Source organism: Phalacrocorax aristotelis, chromosome 4 (assembly GCF_949628215.1).
Source record: "Phalacrocorax aristotelis chromosome 4, bGulAri2.1, whole genome shotgun sequence".
NCBI classification, from domain to species: Eukaryota; Metazoa; Chordata; class Aves; order Suliformes; family Phalacrocoracidae; genus Phalacrocorax; species Phalacrocorax aristotelis.
In genome coordinates this window covers 18,401,837-18,420,983 of record NC_134279.1, presented here as the reverse complement: position 1 = coordinate 18,420,983, position 19,147 = coordinate 18,401,837, and the positions used below count along the sequence as shown (strand labels likewise).

The following is a 19,147-nucleotide window of genomic DNA, read 5'->3' as shown; positions in this document are numbered from 1 at the left end:
GAAGGAACCGTGCAATCTGAATTTGAAAGGACCATTAACCAGGAAAAATTAACAAAATACATAGAAATGACTGAGCTCGGATGGCCAGTTTTCCAGCTATGACCTTTCATTCTCCATGAAGAGAAGGTCCTTTAAAAAGTCAAACATTGTCACCAGTCTGGTTATTTAAACAGAATGGTGAATGATGCCGCATGTGTGGAAGGGATCCAAAAGCAGTTTGAGGGGGAAGCAAAAAATTGCAGTTATAACCCAGGCTTATTTAAAGAAGAAAAATTAATATTCAAGCACATGGTATATTAATTCATGAACCTTACACTGTGAGAATAGTGTAAATATGTGATTGCACTAAACATACATATAAATAAACTGTGAATGAAATCTATTTTACTCCAAAAATCTGTCAGAATACTCACCATATACATATCTAGGGTAAGAGTGTAAGCATGCAGTCAAGGTCGTAAACAACTTGGAAGCCATATTAAGTTACTTATATGAGATTCAAACATTGCAAATTCAGCTCAAGTACAGGCTTTATTTCAGAGGTGCATAGAGTCTAAACCAGTTTGTTCATTTCAGACTGCCTGAGCTAGGTACAGGTGTCCTCACTGACAACCTTTAATACAATAGGTGCTTGCTGACACTAAACGTTCGCCTGAATCATGGCCAGAGCAAACAGATGAGTTGAACTTCATGCACCAAATCGATGAAGCACTACTTACATTCAAAGCAAAATAAAATTCACCCGTACAGGAAGTGTTCTTCCCCTACACTATCTAAATGTTTTTGAATGCACAAAGATTTGTTACCCATCTAGGGTACAATACTCATTCTCTGAAAGGAATCATATACCTGCTGAATATGTGAAGAGCATAACTACCTTCTGAGTTTTCTAAAAAAGAAGCTAATGACAACAAAGCAAGTTACTAATCAGATATAGGTTTAAACCCAAGGCTTTTTAAAGCAGGTAATTATGAGTTCCTGGTCCAATATGCATTTATTTAAAATTTGTGTTATCATAGCACCTAATGGTCCAAGACACAGACCACCACTCTCTCACACTTGACATTGTATAAGCACACAGAGGAAAAGCACATTCCTCAGGCAGTTTACAATTCAGTTGTAAAGAAAGATACAATAGAGGGATACAACATGCAAAGCACAAGCAAACAATGAGATTGATTGATGTAATGCAGTAGATTGAAAAATGTTGCTTTGATGTGGCTCTTCTTCCACATTTCTACCTTCCAAGAGTCATTAAAAATAGCTAAAACCCCTTAATTTCTTCCCTAATAGTACCCTCCCAGGTGACCATATGCCACAGGGATGCTGCACAATCACAAATGGGAAAAATACCAAAGATCGTAAGGGGAATGAGTCATGAAGCACTGAGACATGTTCTGAAAATATTTACAAATCCTTAGTTAGAGAAAAAGGGGCTGTTGCAAATGACAGTTCTTGGGAGACAGGATTCTTTGTGTGGACAAACAGCACGTGTGACTTAACAAATGGCAAGCTTTTCATGTGAGACCAATTTTCAAAGTGCTTATAAATGTCTCTCTCCTGAATTTCTCCCTCAATTTTTGCTTAAACCATCCTGAATCTTACATATGGAGAAAGAACAAGCTTAACTGGAGCAACTGTAAGCCTTTCATCAATTAAATTACCCATTTAAGGACTCACTCATTGAACTTAGCCATAAAATGTTAGAGTTGCAGTGCTGCTCGTGTCTATCAGCTTGTGTCCCTGAATTCTTTGTACCCTTAGGGATGTTTTATCTTTTGAGAAATGTGACAGTCTGCCTTTTGAGACTGGCCTCGGCAGAGCTCCATAACCAATATATTGACAGAGAGAAGGTAGCACAGAAAGTGAAGCAGTTCACAACTTGTGTCTGTCAAGCTGCTTTCGTCTCCAGGCACAGGATCTCTTAAAACCATTACAGGACCTTTCAAACCATTAATTTATATTAATGGCATCTGATTTGTTTTTTCAGGGATCTAGATCTACAGCAGTATCACATCATACCTCATTTCCCAATAATTTTACTTTTTGGAAAATATAATTAGAATATTCTCATATCTTCAAGCATACACATGGCTTATCTTTGGAATATTCCTTTGCTGTCAGAAGAACAGGCTCAAAATGGGAAGAAGAATTTACTGATACTGCCAGTATTTCTGACATTTTCTATTGAAATGCGAGTTGCTTATTTCTATATGTAAACTTGAATTTGCAGTTTCCCTTCCCTCCTTTTTGAAGAAGGATGAAGAAAGACAGCTGTTTCAAGGTAAATTAAAACCAATCATGTCACCTCTAAGAACAAACCAAAGTCACCAACTTAATGCTAAGACAAGATACTTATTGGACCTTTAGATTTCGTGCCATTTTATGGCCTTTTCAGCTTATGCTCTTTTCTACAAGGTTTAAGAATGATGCAGCTTCAGAATTACATGATAAAATCTTTCAGTCAGGAGCTGGAAGCACATTTAAGAAGGGACTTAAGAAATGCACATTTTAAATCAGCCTTTAAGATCACTGGCAAATATTTCCTAGACAAAGTAGTTAATTCATTGGTCTAACGTAGAATGAAAGACCTAGCTTTTGGTACTGGGTTGCTGTCCTTTCTCTCAATGAAATAATCAGGTGTCCAGCTAATGGTAGACTATACTGCTGTCAATACTACTTTCAAGTTATTAGGTCCAATCAATGCTGGATAAAAGGAAAAAAGGTGGTCAACAGGCAATCTAGCTTTCAGTTTAACACTCCCTTGAGGATTTTCATTATCCTTTCCTTTTCTGTTCTCAAGGTTAGCTCTAGCTAGACTATTTCTAGCTTCAACTTCCTGGAGATAATGCACATCCACAATAGCCTTGCTCCTCCAACGTCAGTGTGCCCTTCCACCTGAGTAAGCAGAGTCCTGTCTTTTTTCTATTATTTGTGACCTTTTCCTGGGTTAAAAGGTCACTCCTGAAGCAGACAGGTTTCACTTCTTATGGTGATTGCAGTGCAAAAAGCAGGCTTCTACCTTGTTAGAAGTGACATCACTGTACATTAAAGACATCATATCTCCTTTCATATTAAAATGCCTGTCAGTTCTGCTGCTCACAGGCTGTAAATCTGCCACAGTATCCTGTGCTTGGGAGCTTTCATTATGAAAATATGGAAGATAAGCACTCTGCTTTACTGTCAAAAGGAAAAAGTAGTCTAGTAGTAATGAGGTTACTTTAAAAATAAATACACAAATTCTTAAATACAGATTATTTAATGTGGGGCGATTTTTGAAAGCAATCCATTTTATTTCATTTCCTAAAAAATTTCAAGCTTAAAAACTAGTACGAGTAAAGCATGAATATACAGTCCTGTGGAATTTATTAATGCATAGATTTTGCACTTGCTCATGTAGTAAATCATGAGATTTTCCCTTTGACTTTGGCCCTCCAGCCTTGAGAGAAATGACATACCAGAATTTAACCTGTTTTTCATCTTTATATCATATAGCTACAAAAAGACGTGTATGTTCTGCAAGAAAGTGACAACATTCTGCTGCTATGTGTATGACTTTAGAAAATATAGATAGAAAAATACCTCCTAATCAGCAAAGAAAAATATAAATAACTATTGATCATTTTCTCTCATGGCATCATTAGGATATTAATAATACCTTGCTATTACGTAAAGGTTTTCGTCCATTGATCTGAAAGCACTTTAGATATATCATTCTTCTTGTTTTACAGAAGGGAAACTGAGACACAGAGAGGTAAGATGACCTGCCTTAACATTTGAGAGCAGCTCAGCAACAGAAGTGAGAACAGATCCTACATCGCTAGACTAGCCTGTCCAATACTTGACTTGCTTATTTTAAACTGAAAATTTGCATCGTTTGCTGGGGTACACCTGAATTGTTCACACAGCATGTGATTATTTATTTATTATTCATTATGCATTAATGGGCTAAAATTATCACCAGAATTTATTATGAAATAAAATATCCTTTTCCATTTTGTGCAATAATACAAATCCGCTGCCATTCCCCATTTCCATTAGAATTCCCTCCAGTTGAGGAGTCTTCAGCGTGTGAGCATAGCACACGTATTTTCATCTTCCAAATTACATACTTCATTGTTGATATTCTATTTTAGGAGCTGAAATGAGTGGCTCAAGAGTTATTTATGGACGATGAAGGTTTTCACCTCCAAGGCATTGATTTTAATGTCTGAACCCTACATCCAGAGACAGAAATATATATTTAGGCTGTGCTGTGTGCATTATGTGAAATCAATTGGTAGTGTCAGTTCCAAGCAGACAAGTGCCCAGGTGAAAACCATGAAAAAAAACCAAACCTAAAATGATGATTTGGATGAGGAAGGTGGATGCATAGGAAAAATTCAGTAGCTGAGGAGATGACATGGTTGGGATATGGTCTGAAGAGGCGAGACCAGTAAACTCCACATATGTCATGGAGGAAACCAGAGTGTGTGTCACTCCGTGGAGCTGGAAGTGAAATGAAACAAGAAACCAAAGAAAAGTGATGCATGGTATGAACACAGCTTGCTTCTTCACCTTCCAGTTTCTCCTGAACACAGAAGGGATTTTCTTCCTCTTCTTTAAAGAATGAAGTCCCCTGTTTATGTAGAGCAGAGCAGAGTGAAGTAATGAGAGCTGTAGTTCTTTAATGACCCAAATCATAAGGATTTATAACCCATTTTACAGCAATGGTGCCAACACCTTCCTAGCCACAAAAGCCTGCAAGGACTACTGATCAGGCTTTTGTATCATCGCTTTTCTCCTCAGAAGAGCCTTTTGAACCTTTTCAGTTTCACAGTCACAACTCTTGTCTATGTTTAGTGGTATCTTAGCATTCTCCATTGTTTTCAACGTTCATGCAGGTTCTCCAGCAGTAGCAAGGGTGCAATTTTTAATGACAGGTGGTCTGAATTGCTACAGGCACTTTACATTACTGCCCTCTAAATTTTCTAGGTAGGATTAGGTGAGTGAGAAAACATGGGTGTTGTTCTTGCCCTAAAGCTCCTACAATTCCTAGGACTAGTGGAGCTGCACTGATAGCACAGATGGCAGTTTTGCCTGAAAGCCGAAAACCAGACCGCGGAACAGTGAGTCAGTTGCCCTGCGTCATTCCGTCTCCTAGAAAATCATATTCATTCATACCTATTATCGCAGATCTGGAAGAGTTACTACATAACCTTCAATATTTTTTTATATAATTTTTCCAATTTTTTCTTGTAAAAGCAGTCAAGACTAAAGTATATAGGAATATCTTCTTGCATGTGTGAACACCAGGGAGTCAGATCTGAACATTGTGTTTGAGGTTATACTACCTCTGAAACTGCAGGCCCTGGGGACAGGCTCACAGGCGGTCACACCATATTGACAGATCTATATTTATAGATAGCATCCTTATTTTCATCAGTGTATCCACTGAAATGATAATAAAGACAAAGAAAGAAATTATAAAGAGACAAGAGAGCTGTAAAATGTACTGTTAAAAATTAACTTTTGACTTAATATGAAAGTTTATGCTTTTGTTCTATTCCTAACAAAACAGTTTATCTTGCATATATACAGTTTCTAGTCCTCCCTTTTGACTTTACCTATTTTTGTTGTTACATTACACAATAATCACATTCTGTTTTGTTCCCTTAACTGCAGAAATAACGATTTTTGTAGTCAATGGTCAAAAATTGGGGCCACTGGAAAATACCAGCTCACAGATGCTCTAGGAGTGACCTAACATTGACATTAAATTACATTTTATTTCTAAAGAAATTGAGCTCTCCAGATAGTAAAGACACAGAAAGAACAGAGTGATTATACCACAGTCTCAATTATTTTAAATACTTAAGTGTTTCACTTCCTGGATTAGCAGTAGATTAAATATTTATGTTTAAAATTACTGAAACTAGGCATATTTGAGATTTTTCTACATATATCTTCCCTATTTTCCTTCCACTTAAAAAATAATTTATAATAATAAAAATAGCTTCTTCCATCTAATCAAATTTCTGTTAATTGAATGTGGGAGCTGAGACACTGAGGATGTGATTCACCCAAGGTCAGCCTGGAAGCCTCTGGCAGAGGCATACGAGAACCCAGGTATTCTGAGTTACAACAAACACCATCATTTTTGCCTATTTCCAGGATCCTCACAACAGTAACATGTATCAGCAGAGTAAACATTGACTTGATAGCCTCCTCATGTGCCCTCCAGCCTGGCTAGCATCCAGGCAGGTGCTCCTCACATAGACAAACCGAATCATCTTTGTATACTTATTTTCTCTGTAACATTTGATTATTGTTTCTTTATTTGCATTTCAGTAATGTCTAAGGAGGTTCTGCATATTGTACAAATACACAACTGTGACAAAAACAAAGGTTTGCAAGTCCAGAGCTTGAAACCTCAATCTCTTTTTTCATGTCTTCATTTTTCAGGTGGTTTTCTTTTTTGGTATGTGTCAGCAAATGCTTTGAATTTCACAGAGTTGTCTACACTTCTTTTTTATATAATGTTGTGATCTGTGTCAATAAAACTCAATTTGCTACCATTACAACTATTACTTAAACTGTGCTAGCTGCTCCATACAGTGAAGTAGCACTGCTGGATTCAGGCTTATGTCTTACAATTTTTGGAAGACTGAAATGTGTGGATGGAAAAAAATTGGCTCAATTTATTTTAGGCTTGATCCCTAATCCGCTGCTTGCTGACATCCATGGAAAGGCTCTCAGGATCTTTCTGAGGAGAGGCAAACACAAATTTTCCCCATATGTGAAATACCTGTGGAGGGTCAGATAAACGGAAAAATTGGGTTGAAAGGCTGGAAGAAGGCAGGTGATGGCAGATCCAGTCAGTTCCCAAAAAGAGACTTAATCATCCTACGAGTCAGATGATACTTCCTCCCTAGAGCATCAGCTGGATCCTTAAGGAAAGGGTCAGAGAGGGACAGAAAGGTGGCCGAACACTTTTAAATCTTCCTTCTTCATTGAATTTCAGAACATGGTATGGATTGTTTTTACCACGCTACAAGTTAGAGCTGCCTCACATTTACTTCATATCCCCAGGTCTGCGTCGGAAGCTTTTCTGGGGAGCTGGGAACTAACCTTGCCGATGCTTTACACCAGCAGGTCAATTTAAAGTAAGCACTTCACCCCATGTCTGCGCTTAAACTTGATACCAGAATTTTCAAGCTGAAGTACTGAATTAGCATCATCGGACTGGCTATGGAAAAGTTTACATTGGAATATCATCTGGAATTGATATTCCACACTGGAAAAAATAGAGAACGTGTGTTTCTTTGCTGTAAACATTTTAGAAAGTCTAAACACAAAAGGCTGTGTTTCCAATTCCATCATATTTTGGATAGAACCTAGCTAAGTGTTGCAGAAAAGAATCAAGTGGAGCTTCCAGCCTTTACTTTACAAAAAGCACAATTTTCACATGATCTGTCAAACTGTATTTTAACTGGATAGAAAGTAGGAGACACAAACATGTAACAAAAGGTCATCATGTCACTTAATCCATGTAGGAGGACATGAACATCCCAAGGTAGTGAGCACAATGTAAGAACTTGAAGAAGGCAGAATTTTATTAGACTCTTCTGTCTAAAATCTGTAGCACAATCCCAATATTTTTTGATTAAAGTCCAGTTTAATGACTTTTTAATTGAGAACATGCTGGGAATCAGCAGTTCGGATGATCTTAGCATAGCATGGGAAATAATGTTGGATAACTAAGCCTTCATTTAAGGGGAAAAAAATCTTTGATCTTTTCCTGTATAGGAACAGATAGACTATCATTCAAATGCTGAAAGGCTTGAACTCTCCCATCCTAATGCATGCAAAGGGGGATGTCAAACCTCTCAAGGCTCATGAAAAAGCTTGTCCCTTGGGGAAGCCAAGGAGAGCACTCCCATGAACTCCGAGGGAGTTAAGTGAACTCTGAAAGCTTCTGGGGATCTTTCTTTTCTACAGACCTGAAAGTCTAGGAGACAGAGAGAAAGCCTCAGGCTGAGTTCTCACATTATTCTCCCCAGCTCCCTGAAGACCTGCTGACAGCTCCCTGTTTACCAGGAAGTTTGCTGAGGAGGAAAAGGAAGGGGGGGCCTAATACTTCCTTTCTGTTGTTTCTTCCTGCACTCTTCAATTCCTTAATGTCCCATTCCTCACCCTCAGGGCATCAGAAGAAGACTTCCAAGAAGGACAAATCATAGCAAAAGAACACATCTCCAGAAGGAAAAAGGAAGGGACAGAGAGCACAGAGGTTATGCCAACTTCGAGTCACGAGGTCAGCTTCAGCAGTCGTGTGTCAAAGCACAAATCTGGCAGCGATCTATTCTCCGCACGCAGCACAGCCTCCAACAATGCAAGGCGAGACACAGAGCCCTCAGCAAATCATACCCACTGGCTTGCTATCAGACAACAGCCTGGGGGGGCACAGCAGTGAGGGGGAAGCTAATCCCCACTCTTCTGACACAGGGGTTGTTTCAGGTCTGAAAACCGGACAAGCCACCTGGGTTGCAAAAGCTTTCTTGTCATGAGGAATCGCATGGGATTGCTGTGGAGAAAGCACGTACGGTGCTTTCTTGATCCAAAGTGGATGGAAAGGATCTGCAGCCTAAGAGTCATCCTGAATCCACTGGAGTAGTTTTGGATCAGGCCAGTGGGCTAACTGTTCAGCAGCCAGGATCCATTGCTCAGAAGTTTCTAAAACCAAGCTGTGACAACTATCAGTCTAACAGTTATATTTTTGGTACCAGCTCATCAAGATGGATTTGTTTTGAGATTTCAGGTGTATTTTCAATAATCTGTAGAGGCATCCTTAGGACAGAGAAGTAATTAGCAAAACTTCCACTGGATTCAGTGGGAGCAGAATCTCACCTTCCCCACCTCTCAAACTCCAGAAGCATAATATCGTGTTTACTTCAGGGCCCTCAGGAAGCCCTGCAATAACAGGACTAATCTTGAATTGCAGAGCTTCTCTACCTCGACACTGTTTCTTGGAGGCTGACGTCTCCTTCTGCCCCCACAGTCTCAGAGGCTCTGAACAAGAAAAGTTTCCCTGGATTTGGAACTCGTTCTTTGCCTCTTATTTTATTGCATAATTTACATTTTTTCTTCTTCTTTTTCTACTCTAAGTAGGCACCAAAGCTGATTGTTAAAATCATGGGGTACGATGTGGCTGTGGCTGGAATGGGTTTGTCCTCTCTGACACAAATTTCAGGTGAGAACTGTTTAATATGTCTTCGTTTTTTTCATCCACTGGTTGTAGCTGGGGATTATTTAGGCTGAATTCAAAATCTACCACAGACATTCTTTTGTCATGTGGATTGTTGTTCTTCTGCATTTAACTTACATAAATGGTGTGCACTTCACAAGAAACAGAAGAATTGGACACTCCTTTTAACACATTCTGTGTTATATAGCCACCTCGCTCTATGGAAATGCTTTTATTTCAAGTAGCTGGGAGAGAAAAAACCTTCCTAACTTTGAAGTGGTCTTCATGCATTAAAGAGAGAGAGAAACTGTCAAATCCCATTTCATTTTTAAAGTTAACTGTAAAGTTTTAATTAGGTCCTCTGAACAAGGGTTCTGCGATGCTTTATGTTTAAGAGTGAGCAATAGCACACGATCCACCAACTTCCATCATTAAGTTCACTTGACAAAGGCCAACACAACTCTTTTCTTTGTAACTTTGTAACCATTTATGTTTGAGGTGAAGATGTTAATATGGAAATTTTGTGAGCTGGGAACGACTACGAACTCTATCATTGTAATTTATGACCTTTCATCTAAGGCCAAATGTAAAGGCAATTGCAATTGTTCTATATCTCAAGGCCAGCACAGAGCAGATGTATGAAATTTGGAGTGTTAGACATAAACTTTTATTACCAAATTATAAATAATTTCTACCACTTACAACGTTCACCTTTCAAGTTCATCTTGATTAAAACGGAAGGGCAGCATCTTGCTGATTTCAATGAGTTATACAGCTGAAAAAGCTCTGCCACAGTACACTATGAAAGGATAAAGGAATGCAGTATTTAAAAGAATCTGCTGATAGCAAGGTATGTGATGTTTTAGATCAAAATCCTTTTTCAGCTAGATGACAAACAAACAAAAGAGGATCATTAGCCAACGACATCTTAATTCTATGTTCACTCTTGAAGCTTTGAAATCTTTAAGGAGTCCACTGAATGAGGATTACTTAAATCCTTTGAAGACCACTTTCCTGAGGTCATGGGGGTTTTGTTACTCAGGAAATAACACATTCTTTAGGTTGCCTAATAACAGATGTGATGACATAATCTTCCTGAATGTACAAGGTGGGAATTATCTTCCCAGGTGTGAATCATGCTACACCAAAGCGCTCAGCAACCTGTGCCTTCCTGCACGAAGGTTAATTTACCACTAGGAAGAGCACGTGAGGCTGCTTCGAGACCTATGGCCAACCAAGGAAAATAACTTAAGATTTGGGTTCATGACTTGGTCTCTACAAAAGAGGGGAGCTCAGGATACAAATCTTTCCAGTCTCAATGCCCGTGATTCAAAATAGATGTGTTTGTGAGGTTAATAGGGTAGGAAGCAGGAAAGTAGAAGGATTTTGTTGACTGACATAAAACCACTGAAGTATCCATACACACAGAAACTGTAACTAAGCATATGCCTAAGCTAGCTAGAAAGCAGCCTATTGAGCAGAAGGCAAAATAGCTCAGCAGGTTCTGATGGCTAGCAAAAAAAAAAAAATTAAAAAAAAATTCAAGCTATAGAGAAAAACTCATAAGAAATAAAACAAAGAGGAAGGCTCCCAAACCATAAAACGTCCCTAGTTGGAGTTGCAAAATTCTCGTGACATTTTACCAGCCCAGGCATGAAAAAAAATCTGTCTGCCCAGTGTCTATCATGGAGCCCAATAACAACAAAAACCAGAATACTCCTGTATCAAAATATTACGCACTGAAGCCAGGTGGCCAAATAAAACTTTGCAAGCCTGCTACCCAGAGTAACTATTTTACATTCCTTTTCTGCTTCAAGTACTAGGTATAATCAAGCACAGTCGGATGCTCCTGATTAACATTATGGTTGCCTGGAAACATGGGCACAACGTGGCCCAACTTTCCTGGCCATGCCTGTGCTTGAAGTCTGGGACAGTCGGGTGAACTAGGTTGGGTTTACAGACCTCGCCTCTTAAAGCCTTTTAGCCTAAGCTTTGGGGAAGAAAAAAAATGTTACAGGGTACGTGTTCAAAAAGGGAAGATAAAGAACTCTGGAAGGAATAGAGAATGCAAATCCGTGTTCTGAAAAGCTATAGTATGTTTTCTTCATATCAGGAGAGTTAAGAGTTTCACCAAGATACTAAATCAATAATAGAAGAATAAAAAAATCCAGTCCAGAAGCTTTCACAGCTGATTAATTCCTGTCACGGTTCTAAGTCCCGTAAAAAAAGAAAGTATTTTCCAGACATTAGGTATTAGCTGGGCGAAAGGGGAAAAGATGGGCGAGAGGGTGGGGAGAAGTAAAAGACAGAAGTCCAGCTTCTCATTGCACCACGTTCTTTCCAGGTGACATTTGAAAAAAATCTCTTAGCTTCTATGTTCACTAATTGATCTGTAAAATGAGCTGAGCGACACTTTCCTATCGAGTGCTGGTAGGGACACCTACACCGGCGGCTGCGAGACGCTCACTTATTTCTCCAATAAGGCCCGTGTAAGGCAAGATAATTTTAGAATTCACAGGATCTCGTTATAGCAGAACATAATTATACACTGGACCATATCATTTTTCCATAAGAAGCCGACGAGATGCTATTTTGGGTGTCAGCGTAAGCAAGCCATAAAAACATGCATCTCCGTGACGAAATCAGAGTTTAGCTCACGCAGAGCCCGTGGGTCCCACGGGTGAACCCCTCGCAGCACAGGTTTCCCCGACAGGTTTTGGGGAGTCGCACGAGGAACCGCGGCGGTGCTGCCCCAGCCGGGGCTCGCGGCCTCCCGCCGCCCCGGCGCCCCGCGCGGGCAAGCGCCCGCCCGAAATCACGGGCTCGGGTGGGAGCTGCGTGACCTCGCCCCGCGGGCCCGCGCAGGCTGAGGGAGGAGCCCCCTGCTCGCAGTCCCTGGAGGAGGAGACTGTGGCGGGGTAGCGGCACGCCCACAGGCCGGGCCCCACCCCGCCCCGCGCGTTCTCGCGCCCGGCGCAGTTTGTCCCCGCCGCCGCGCCGTAGCGGGGCGGTGGCGATTGGGCGCGAGCGCGGCGGGCGCCGGGAAGGGGCGAGCAGGCGGCGGCGCGGGGTGAGTGAGTGCGGGGCGGTCCCGGCCCAGGCCCAGGCCCCTAGCGGTGAGGGGACGGGAGGGGGTTGCGGGCTGCTCCTGTATGGCGCGCGTACCCCGCCGCCGCGCGCGACAGGCGCGGCGGCGGCCGTTACCCGTGTCCGTTGCAGCCGTTGCTCTTCTGCTTCTTTTCTGTTTTTTTTTTTTTGTTAAGCAAGCGACGGTAAAGCTTCGCACTGGGGCCGCGTTTCTGTCAGGCACTTTAGTCAAAGCACATTTCGCGGCGTTTGGGCCGGTTTTGAACCGGCAGCTTTTGCGGCGGCCCCTGAAACCGGGGCGTGCTGCCCAGGGGGAGGGCGGGTGGGCTGCCCGCGGCGGTGGTGGGGCAGCGCCCGCGCCTCAAAACCTGCTCGTGTTCCCGGAAGGCTTCGGCTGTGAAGTGCCGCGCTGCCCAGCCCTGCGCTGCCAGCGTCGCGGGCGGCGCTGCCTGTCGGTAGGAAAGCCGGTGACGGTCCTCGCGCGGCTCCGGTAGCTTATTGCAGTTTGCCGCAGAAAGCAAGCAATAAAGAGTTGATGCTCTAGCAGGTGTCAGCATTAGCACTGTTTTCTGCCATTGATTTAAAATGCAGAACAACTGTTACTTAGGCAAAGTAACATAAAAGCAGAAGTTAGGCAGTGCTGACTGAGGGGGGAGGTCTCGTACCAGACTGGGTGGGTGTGTGTGCGTGCCACACCATGGGTTTTAAAATCTCAGCCTCTTTTCTAGTCTCTGTACAACTTAATCACAAGCCTTAACTCTAAACTTGGGATGCCTTCAAATGAATCAGTTAAGTTAGACTTTCAAATTTATTCTTTGCTCATATTTGCAAGCTGAGATCAAAAAATCCTTTTCTGGCTGCTCTAGCACAGAATCCTGTCTATAGAGCATGTACTGGCTTTTCCCTCCACCCCCTAAAGATATGAACCACTTACTATGACTTAGCTCTCTAATTTTAGTAAAACCAATTTAGTAAAAGGTGTTACAGAGAAGAAAAGGCCTTTGGCTCCATTGGAAGTTTACAAGGCGCACAGCGTGGCAAACAAGGATTCTTATTAATACTTTCACCAGTTATAAAAATGCCAAAGGGAAAGTTTAATGCTATGGTTTTAGCATCTCTGTCTCTCCAACTCCACCCGTAAGGTTTTGCTTTTATGTCCTCTGATATTTTCTCCTACTGAAAGTATTAAGCATCAGGGGACTGCCTGTCTCTGCTGAGTGTTTAAAGACCACATGTGAGCTTGTTGCTTATCCAAATGTTTTCTCTCACTTCTCTTCCCAGCTTAACAGAGAAGATAAAGATGAGTCTGCGGAAGCAAACCCCTAGTGACTTTCTAAAACAAATCATTGGAAGGCCAGTTGTTGTAAAATTAAACTCTGGAGTTGATTATCGAGGTAAGTTCTCCATCTGTCTCTCACACTGACTAAAGTCATTGTTTGGGGAGGCTGGAACAGATGCATTGCTCTTGAAAAGCAAAGCAGTGTGATCCAGAATCTTGGAGTATGTGAATATGGATCTCAGAATGGTGATATTAAAAATAGAAAATCAACTCTGGAAAAACTGATGAAGAAGTGGTTAACAGTGGATTTAGAGATTAAAACTACTTACCTAAATCATTAGCGTCCTTAGTCACAGATGGTTAGACTGGAGGCTTGGGATGATCCTGGGTTTTTAAACCGATATTTGTAAAGATCGGCTGGAATTGCAATTCCTGAAATGGCCAGGCAGTTCCCTTTTCAGTGCTCTGATAGTAACCCTTGTTGGATCTACCCTTTTCTTTCCCTTCCTGTTCTCCAGTTCCTAGTATAGACCTTGGTCCAGAAAAGCTTCAGACAGTAAACTGTGCCATCGTCATAAACCTTCTCTTACACGAGGGATGAAAGAGTTGTTTCCTTACTTGGTTAAACAGCTGCCTAGACATGTGTTGGATCAAGACACACGGAGACACAGGAGAAAGCTTAGTGTGGCTTTTGCTGCTGTATACCCTGTTCATTTTAATAGGGTCCAGCAGTTTTATTCCAGAACTCTTCAGCCTATCTGTATACCTACTTGCACTGTATGTAGGATTATAGGGTTTTTTTAAATGGTTAAATTAAACTCTCTGTAAAGTAAAATGTCCTGGTCCAACTCCCATTAGGATAGTACCACTGGTCTGTCCAGTTTTTTTAGTAGTGTCCAAACTGTCATGTATCTCCTATTGTGCACAATTTAGACGTTTTATTCTGGAATGATTTAAACATTATGGTCCTGCTACAGATCACTGCTCCAGATGGGTTTAATTCAATTGGCTCAGCCTGGCACTTATGAGAGGAGAGTTGTTTGTGCTGTGACAAGGAATCTTTGTGTTATGACAGTTTAAAATTGTTATTGTTCGCTGACAGAGTAAGCAGTGCCTTCTTATCACTTCCTGTTCCTCTTCAGTGTCTCTCAGCTGATGAAATTTGCAATCTGTTGTTTCTTTGAGAACCACATTGAGCATTTCAGGTGAGGTTGGTGGCTTAAAAGCTTCACGGTCTTTGGCCTCTGTAAATTCTTTCTTGCAGGAGAATGTAGCAACAGCTCATTAAATTCAATTAGAGCAAGTCATTTACCTAAAGGTACACACAAGGTAGGGCCAAACCAGATTTGGTTTTTGGGTGCACTTTCTGTTTTCTTTGAGAACATTGTACCTTCTGCTTGGTAAGATCCATTTGTAACTGCTGCAGATTAATTACTCAGCTTTCCTCTCAACAAGACTAGTTTAACATGCCTACAGTCGACCTACCAGGAATTGAACAACAATTCCATTGGAGACCCTTATTTGTTACTGGATTTTTGCCCCCACCCTTCCTTATTCCCTCTGCTCTCCTTCCTTCCCACTTGATGTGATCCTGTGGTTAAAAACCTGTATACTGTTCTTGTTTGAAAAATATGTGCTCAGTTTGTTTTCTGCAGAAATTTGACGAATATTTGTGAAAGCCAAACATTAAGAAGCCTGGCATCTCAGGGTTTTGTTGCAGATCTATCTAGATTCTTTCTCTAGGCTGTGTTGCTAATTTTATGTCTGTACCTCCGCACTCTGAGCCACCATACGTGCAAATGTGGCCTAATACAAGTGTTGATGTGTAACCGTAAAACGTCTTGATTCGCTACCAAGTGCTGCGCACATCTGAGGGAAGAAGCCCTGGGAAAGTAATAACTGATAATATGTATGGTTTCTATGTGTAGAGATGGATACGTATATTAAAAGGTCTCTACATATAGAGAAAACAGATAAAGTACTATCCAGGATGGGCAGTGACAATGTATAATGACATCAGTGGCCTGAGAGTAAACAAAGAAAAGGAGGAAGAGAATGAAACAACTCTGAATGCACTCTAGAAACAAGAGAGTTTGAAAATTCTGCATTTATGGCCTACTGAGTGGTAGCTTAAGAAAATCCATGCAGTCCAATTTTAATGTTGGACTTTTTTTTGTTTTCTGTTGTTACATGGAGTGTTTGGGACTACTGTAATGAAAGAGAGTTCTGACTTCTGCTTGGTTTGAGTTTTTTGGTGCATTTAGTAACACTGTGAGATGTCAGTTTTTCCTATTTGTGTGGAAACAGAGGAAAGAAAACCATAAAGGAAAATAATAATCCTCAAACCATTACAAGTTGGCAGGAGAACTTGAATTCCTAATTACTTAATGGAAGATATTACAGTAACACTTCTGAAAATCGAGAATGTGTCCTAGAGGAGGATTCTTCCCCTCCCCAAGTACAGCCAAGACACTGTATTTTGAGTTTTAATGCCAGGTAAACAAGTGTTTTTCAAACAGAGAAAAAAAAATATTTTAGTAGTGTTGTCTGTGTGTGCAAGGATGAGGTCAAGAAAACACATGTGCAAGATGGAGATAATTAATACAGCTTTTTATAGGTTGTTTTATGTGCACGGTTAACAAATCAGATTGCTTTCTCTGAGCAATTTGTACATCTGTTAATCCCCACATTCCATTCCTCACATGAATAGTCTGTGTGTTGATCAGGCAAGTAAAATCTATAGATGGCCATGATAGATCTTAAAGGTGAGTGTGAAAGCTGAGGAGTGATTTTGAATGAAGAAATGCCATCATGCTGCCAGCACATGGGAGGTACTATGTACAGCCTTCAACAGGGGCTATGAGAAGTGAGAACATACATACTTGTCTAAAATCAGTGCTACTCATATGCATTCTTGATAAAAAGAACATTTAATACTACGAACATCAGATTTTTTTTCTTGAGTTGCATTGACTAAACAGCGTAATTTTATTTTTGTGGGAAGATTTCAGTGTCATCTGGAAACCTTTTGCCTGATATAGAATTTTGTTTATATCAAAACAGAGTCTTGTAGCCAATGTTCTTCTAGATCTGTGAGCTGAAGATAAATATGAAAAAGTGTGTATGGTGTCCTGTATTAAAAGGGTTGTTTTTCAGCTATATCCTTCACAAGTTTTGGTGAAAACTTAATTTATGTAGACTTATCCTTAGCTTATCCAGTTACACTTAATGTCACAGGTTCTTTTCAGGTGTGCAACTTAAAACACAAGTGAGAAGGGACAACTTAAACTTTGAAAAGATTGACAATTTCCACCTTAAAAGTCATGCCTGCCTTACTTATTTCCCCCACACACCCTTAACACCAACTGTTGAAGTTGTTACTAGAGTGCCTGGGTTTCCTTCCTCCCAACTTAATTCTTTGAAGAATACTCTGATGTACTGACCCATCTGGCCAAGCTTGGGCTTTTAGTTTGTAATGAAGATACATTTTTTTAAAACACTATTCAAACACAGTGCCTTTTCGCTTATTTTAAAATAACTTTAGGCTGATTCACTTTTAAACTGTTGTTGTCTTCAGGTGTCCTGGCTTGCCTGGATGGGTATATGAATATAGCTCTGGAACAGACCGAAGAATATGTAAATGGCCAATTAAAGAACAAGTATGGGGATGCATTTATCCGAGGAAATAACGGTAACTCCTCCTTATGATATTGCTCATTAGAAGATGGTGTTTTGATACTTATTTCTGAATTTGAGGAGTGGCTGAGGTGTAAGCAAGCTGCCTGTAAGAACATTAGTTTTAGGCTTTCTTGCAAATCTTAACGTATTTGATTTTACAGTTTCATTTTGTCAGTGTCTGTGCTTTTCTGCATTCCTGTGGCCCTTTTTGCCTCTGAACTTGAAGTTCATTTAGAGAAGCATGCCCTTCTCTAGCCTTCCCGAGAGCTTATTCCCTGTCATTTGACAGGTTTACTCTTTTGCACTTACTGCCTGCTTAGATGGCCTCTGCTCCATAGAAGTTTCTGTGTTTTGCCAGGCAAACTACTGCATAAATTTATGATACAGTACAGGTATTGATGGCACTATAATATTTTCTTGTGATGCAGCTGTCCAGACCTGAATGAATGCTGTTCATTAGTACTGGAGGCTATTTTCAACTTTATAAGTGAAGATTTTACCACCAGTCAAGAAAATCGCATGTACTTTACTGTTGAGCCTTTGAATATCCCAGTGCAGTAGGTGGATTTTAGTGCACTTCAAGGACAATCCCAGGCTCCTGAAATGACTTTGTGGTATCAGTTAGGCTGTAACAGCAGGACATGCCAGGGAGAAGAGTATCTAAAAATAGGAAAGGTTCACAAGTCTGATATGAAAAGACTTGTAGAGAAGGTAAACAAAGCAAGAGTTTGACCAAGTTCCTTGAGAAGAAAATGAAGGACAGTAACAGGGGAGGGAATAAAAAGAAAGAAGATCTGAATCCCATGTTACAAAAAGAGACAAAGAGAATGTGGCACCAGTGTGAAAGAGTGTTTTGGGAGGAGGAATAATCCTTGAATGAGGCCAAATGGTTTTTGCAAGGGATTTGGATTATTATGCTAAGGAGCACAGTGACATTACAGCTGGAGAATCAATGTGGAAATAAGAATCTTATAAAAGTTAAAACAAATGGATGTGAGGTAGGAGGCTGAAGAACAGGCTGAGCAGAGAACTTAAGACATCCCAGGTTTAGGAGTACAATGCAGTTTCATGCTGTGCGTGGATCTGCTCTGGGGATACCACCAGCCAAGCAGGTGGAAGATGGCTGCTGCTTCATAGGTAATGGTTAGCTTTGCCTTAAGTGCTTGCAATTTCTAGCTTTTGTTGAAAGATCATAGCGCTAGTGTCTGACACCTGTAATTCTGCTGCTTAGAAACTCTGTTATGCTCCCCTCAGTAATGCTGCAGGGTAGCTGGCTTTATTCTCCCTCTGTTCAGCCTGCATCTGCCAGAGTGTAGTTTGGCTATGAATATAATGAATACTGAACTGAAGTAATAAATAATATGTACTTTTGATAGCATTTCTTGAAAACTGAACTTAGAAGTTTCCTGACTTTGTTCATGCTGAGTGGGATTCATTACACTATTGTTTTACAAGCCATGGAAATAAGATGTTTTAAATAAAAAGGCTTCTGTACATTATTTACCAGGGCCTCTTATGTGTGCCGCTTTCTCCTTTTCACAGTATTGTACATAAGCACACAGAAGAGGAGGATGTGAAGATGTCAGGAGGAGGCTGTTTTGTACTTGTGAACCGCTTCAAAGTGATGAGCCTTATTTGATTTGTAGTTAATAATCCACAGGTGAAATACACAAGTGTTTAAATATTTTTTTAAATAAATGTAAACCAGTGTAAATTTCCTGAATGTTTTTGTTTCAAAGCATTGCTTTTTCCACTGTACAGAAAAAAAATAAAAAGAGAAGCATGTAATAGTGCTGCAAAACTAATTCAAAGCAACAGCTTGTTTAATTATGCTAATAGTTACAAAAATACTGATTGGAAGGTAAGCAGGCATGGAGTAA

At 40.5% G+C, this 19,147-nt stretch overlaps 1 protein-coding gene across 1 annotated transcript; it reads left to right on the top strand.

The window, feature by feature from the left end:
* The first annotated feature begins 12,203 nt into the window (after nt 1-12,203).
* LSM6 (LSM6 homolog, U6 small nuclear RNA and mRNA degradation associated) lies at nt 12,204-19,072 on the top strand. The gene is made up of 4 exons (XM_075090446.1): nt 12,204-12,293; nt 13,592-13,704; nt 17,167-17,280; nt 18,810-19,072. Exons 2-4 carry the CDS (start codon nt 13,611-13,613, stop codon nt 18,842-18,844), a joined length of 243 nt encoding a protein of 80 aa, XP_074946547.1. The 5' UTR covers nt 12,204-12,293; nt 13,592-13,610; the 3' UTR covers nt 18,845-19,072.
* The last annotated feature ends 75 nt before the right edge of the window (nt 19,073-19,147 follow it).

What these genes read in the sequence shown, in the direction of transcription:
- LSM6 (XM_075090446.1), top strand. Translation starts at nt 13,611, where the DNA reads ATGAGTCTGCGGAAGCAAACCCCTAGTGACTTTCTAAAACAAATCATT. An exon ending in CTCTGGAGTTGATTATCGAG is followed by an intron (nt 13,705 to 17,166) that starts GTAAGTTCTCCA and finishes TGTTGTCTTCAG; the next exon opens with GTGTCCTGGCTTGCCTGGAT. An exon ending in ATTTATCCGAGGAAATAACG is followed by an intron (nt 17,281 to 18,809) that starts GTAACTCCTCCT and finishes TCCTTTTCACAG; the next exon opens with TATTGTACATAAGCACACAG.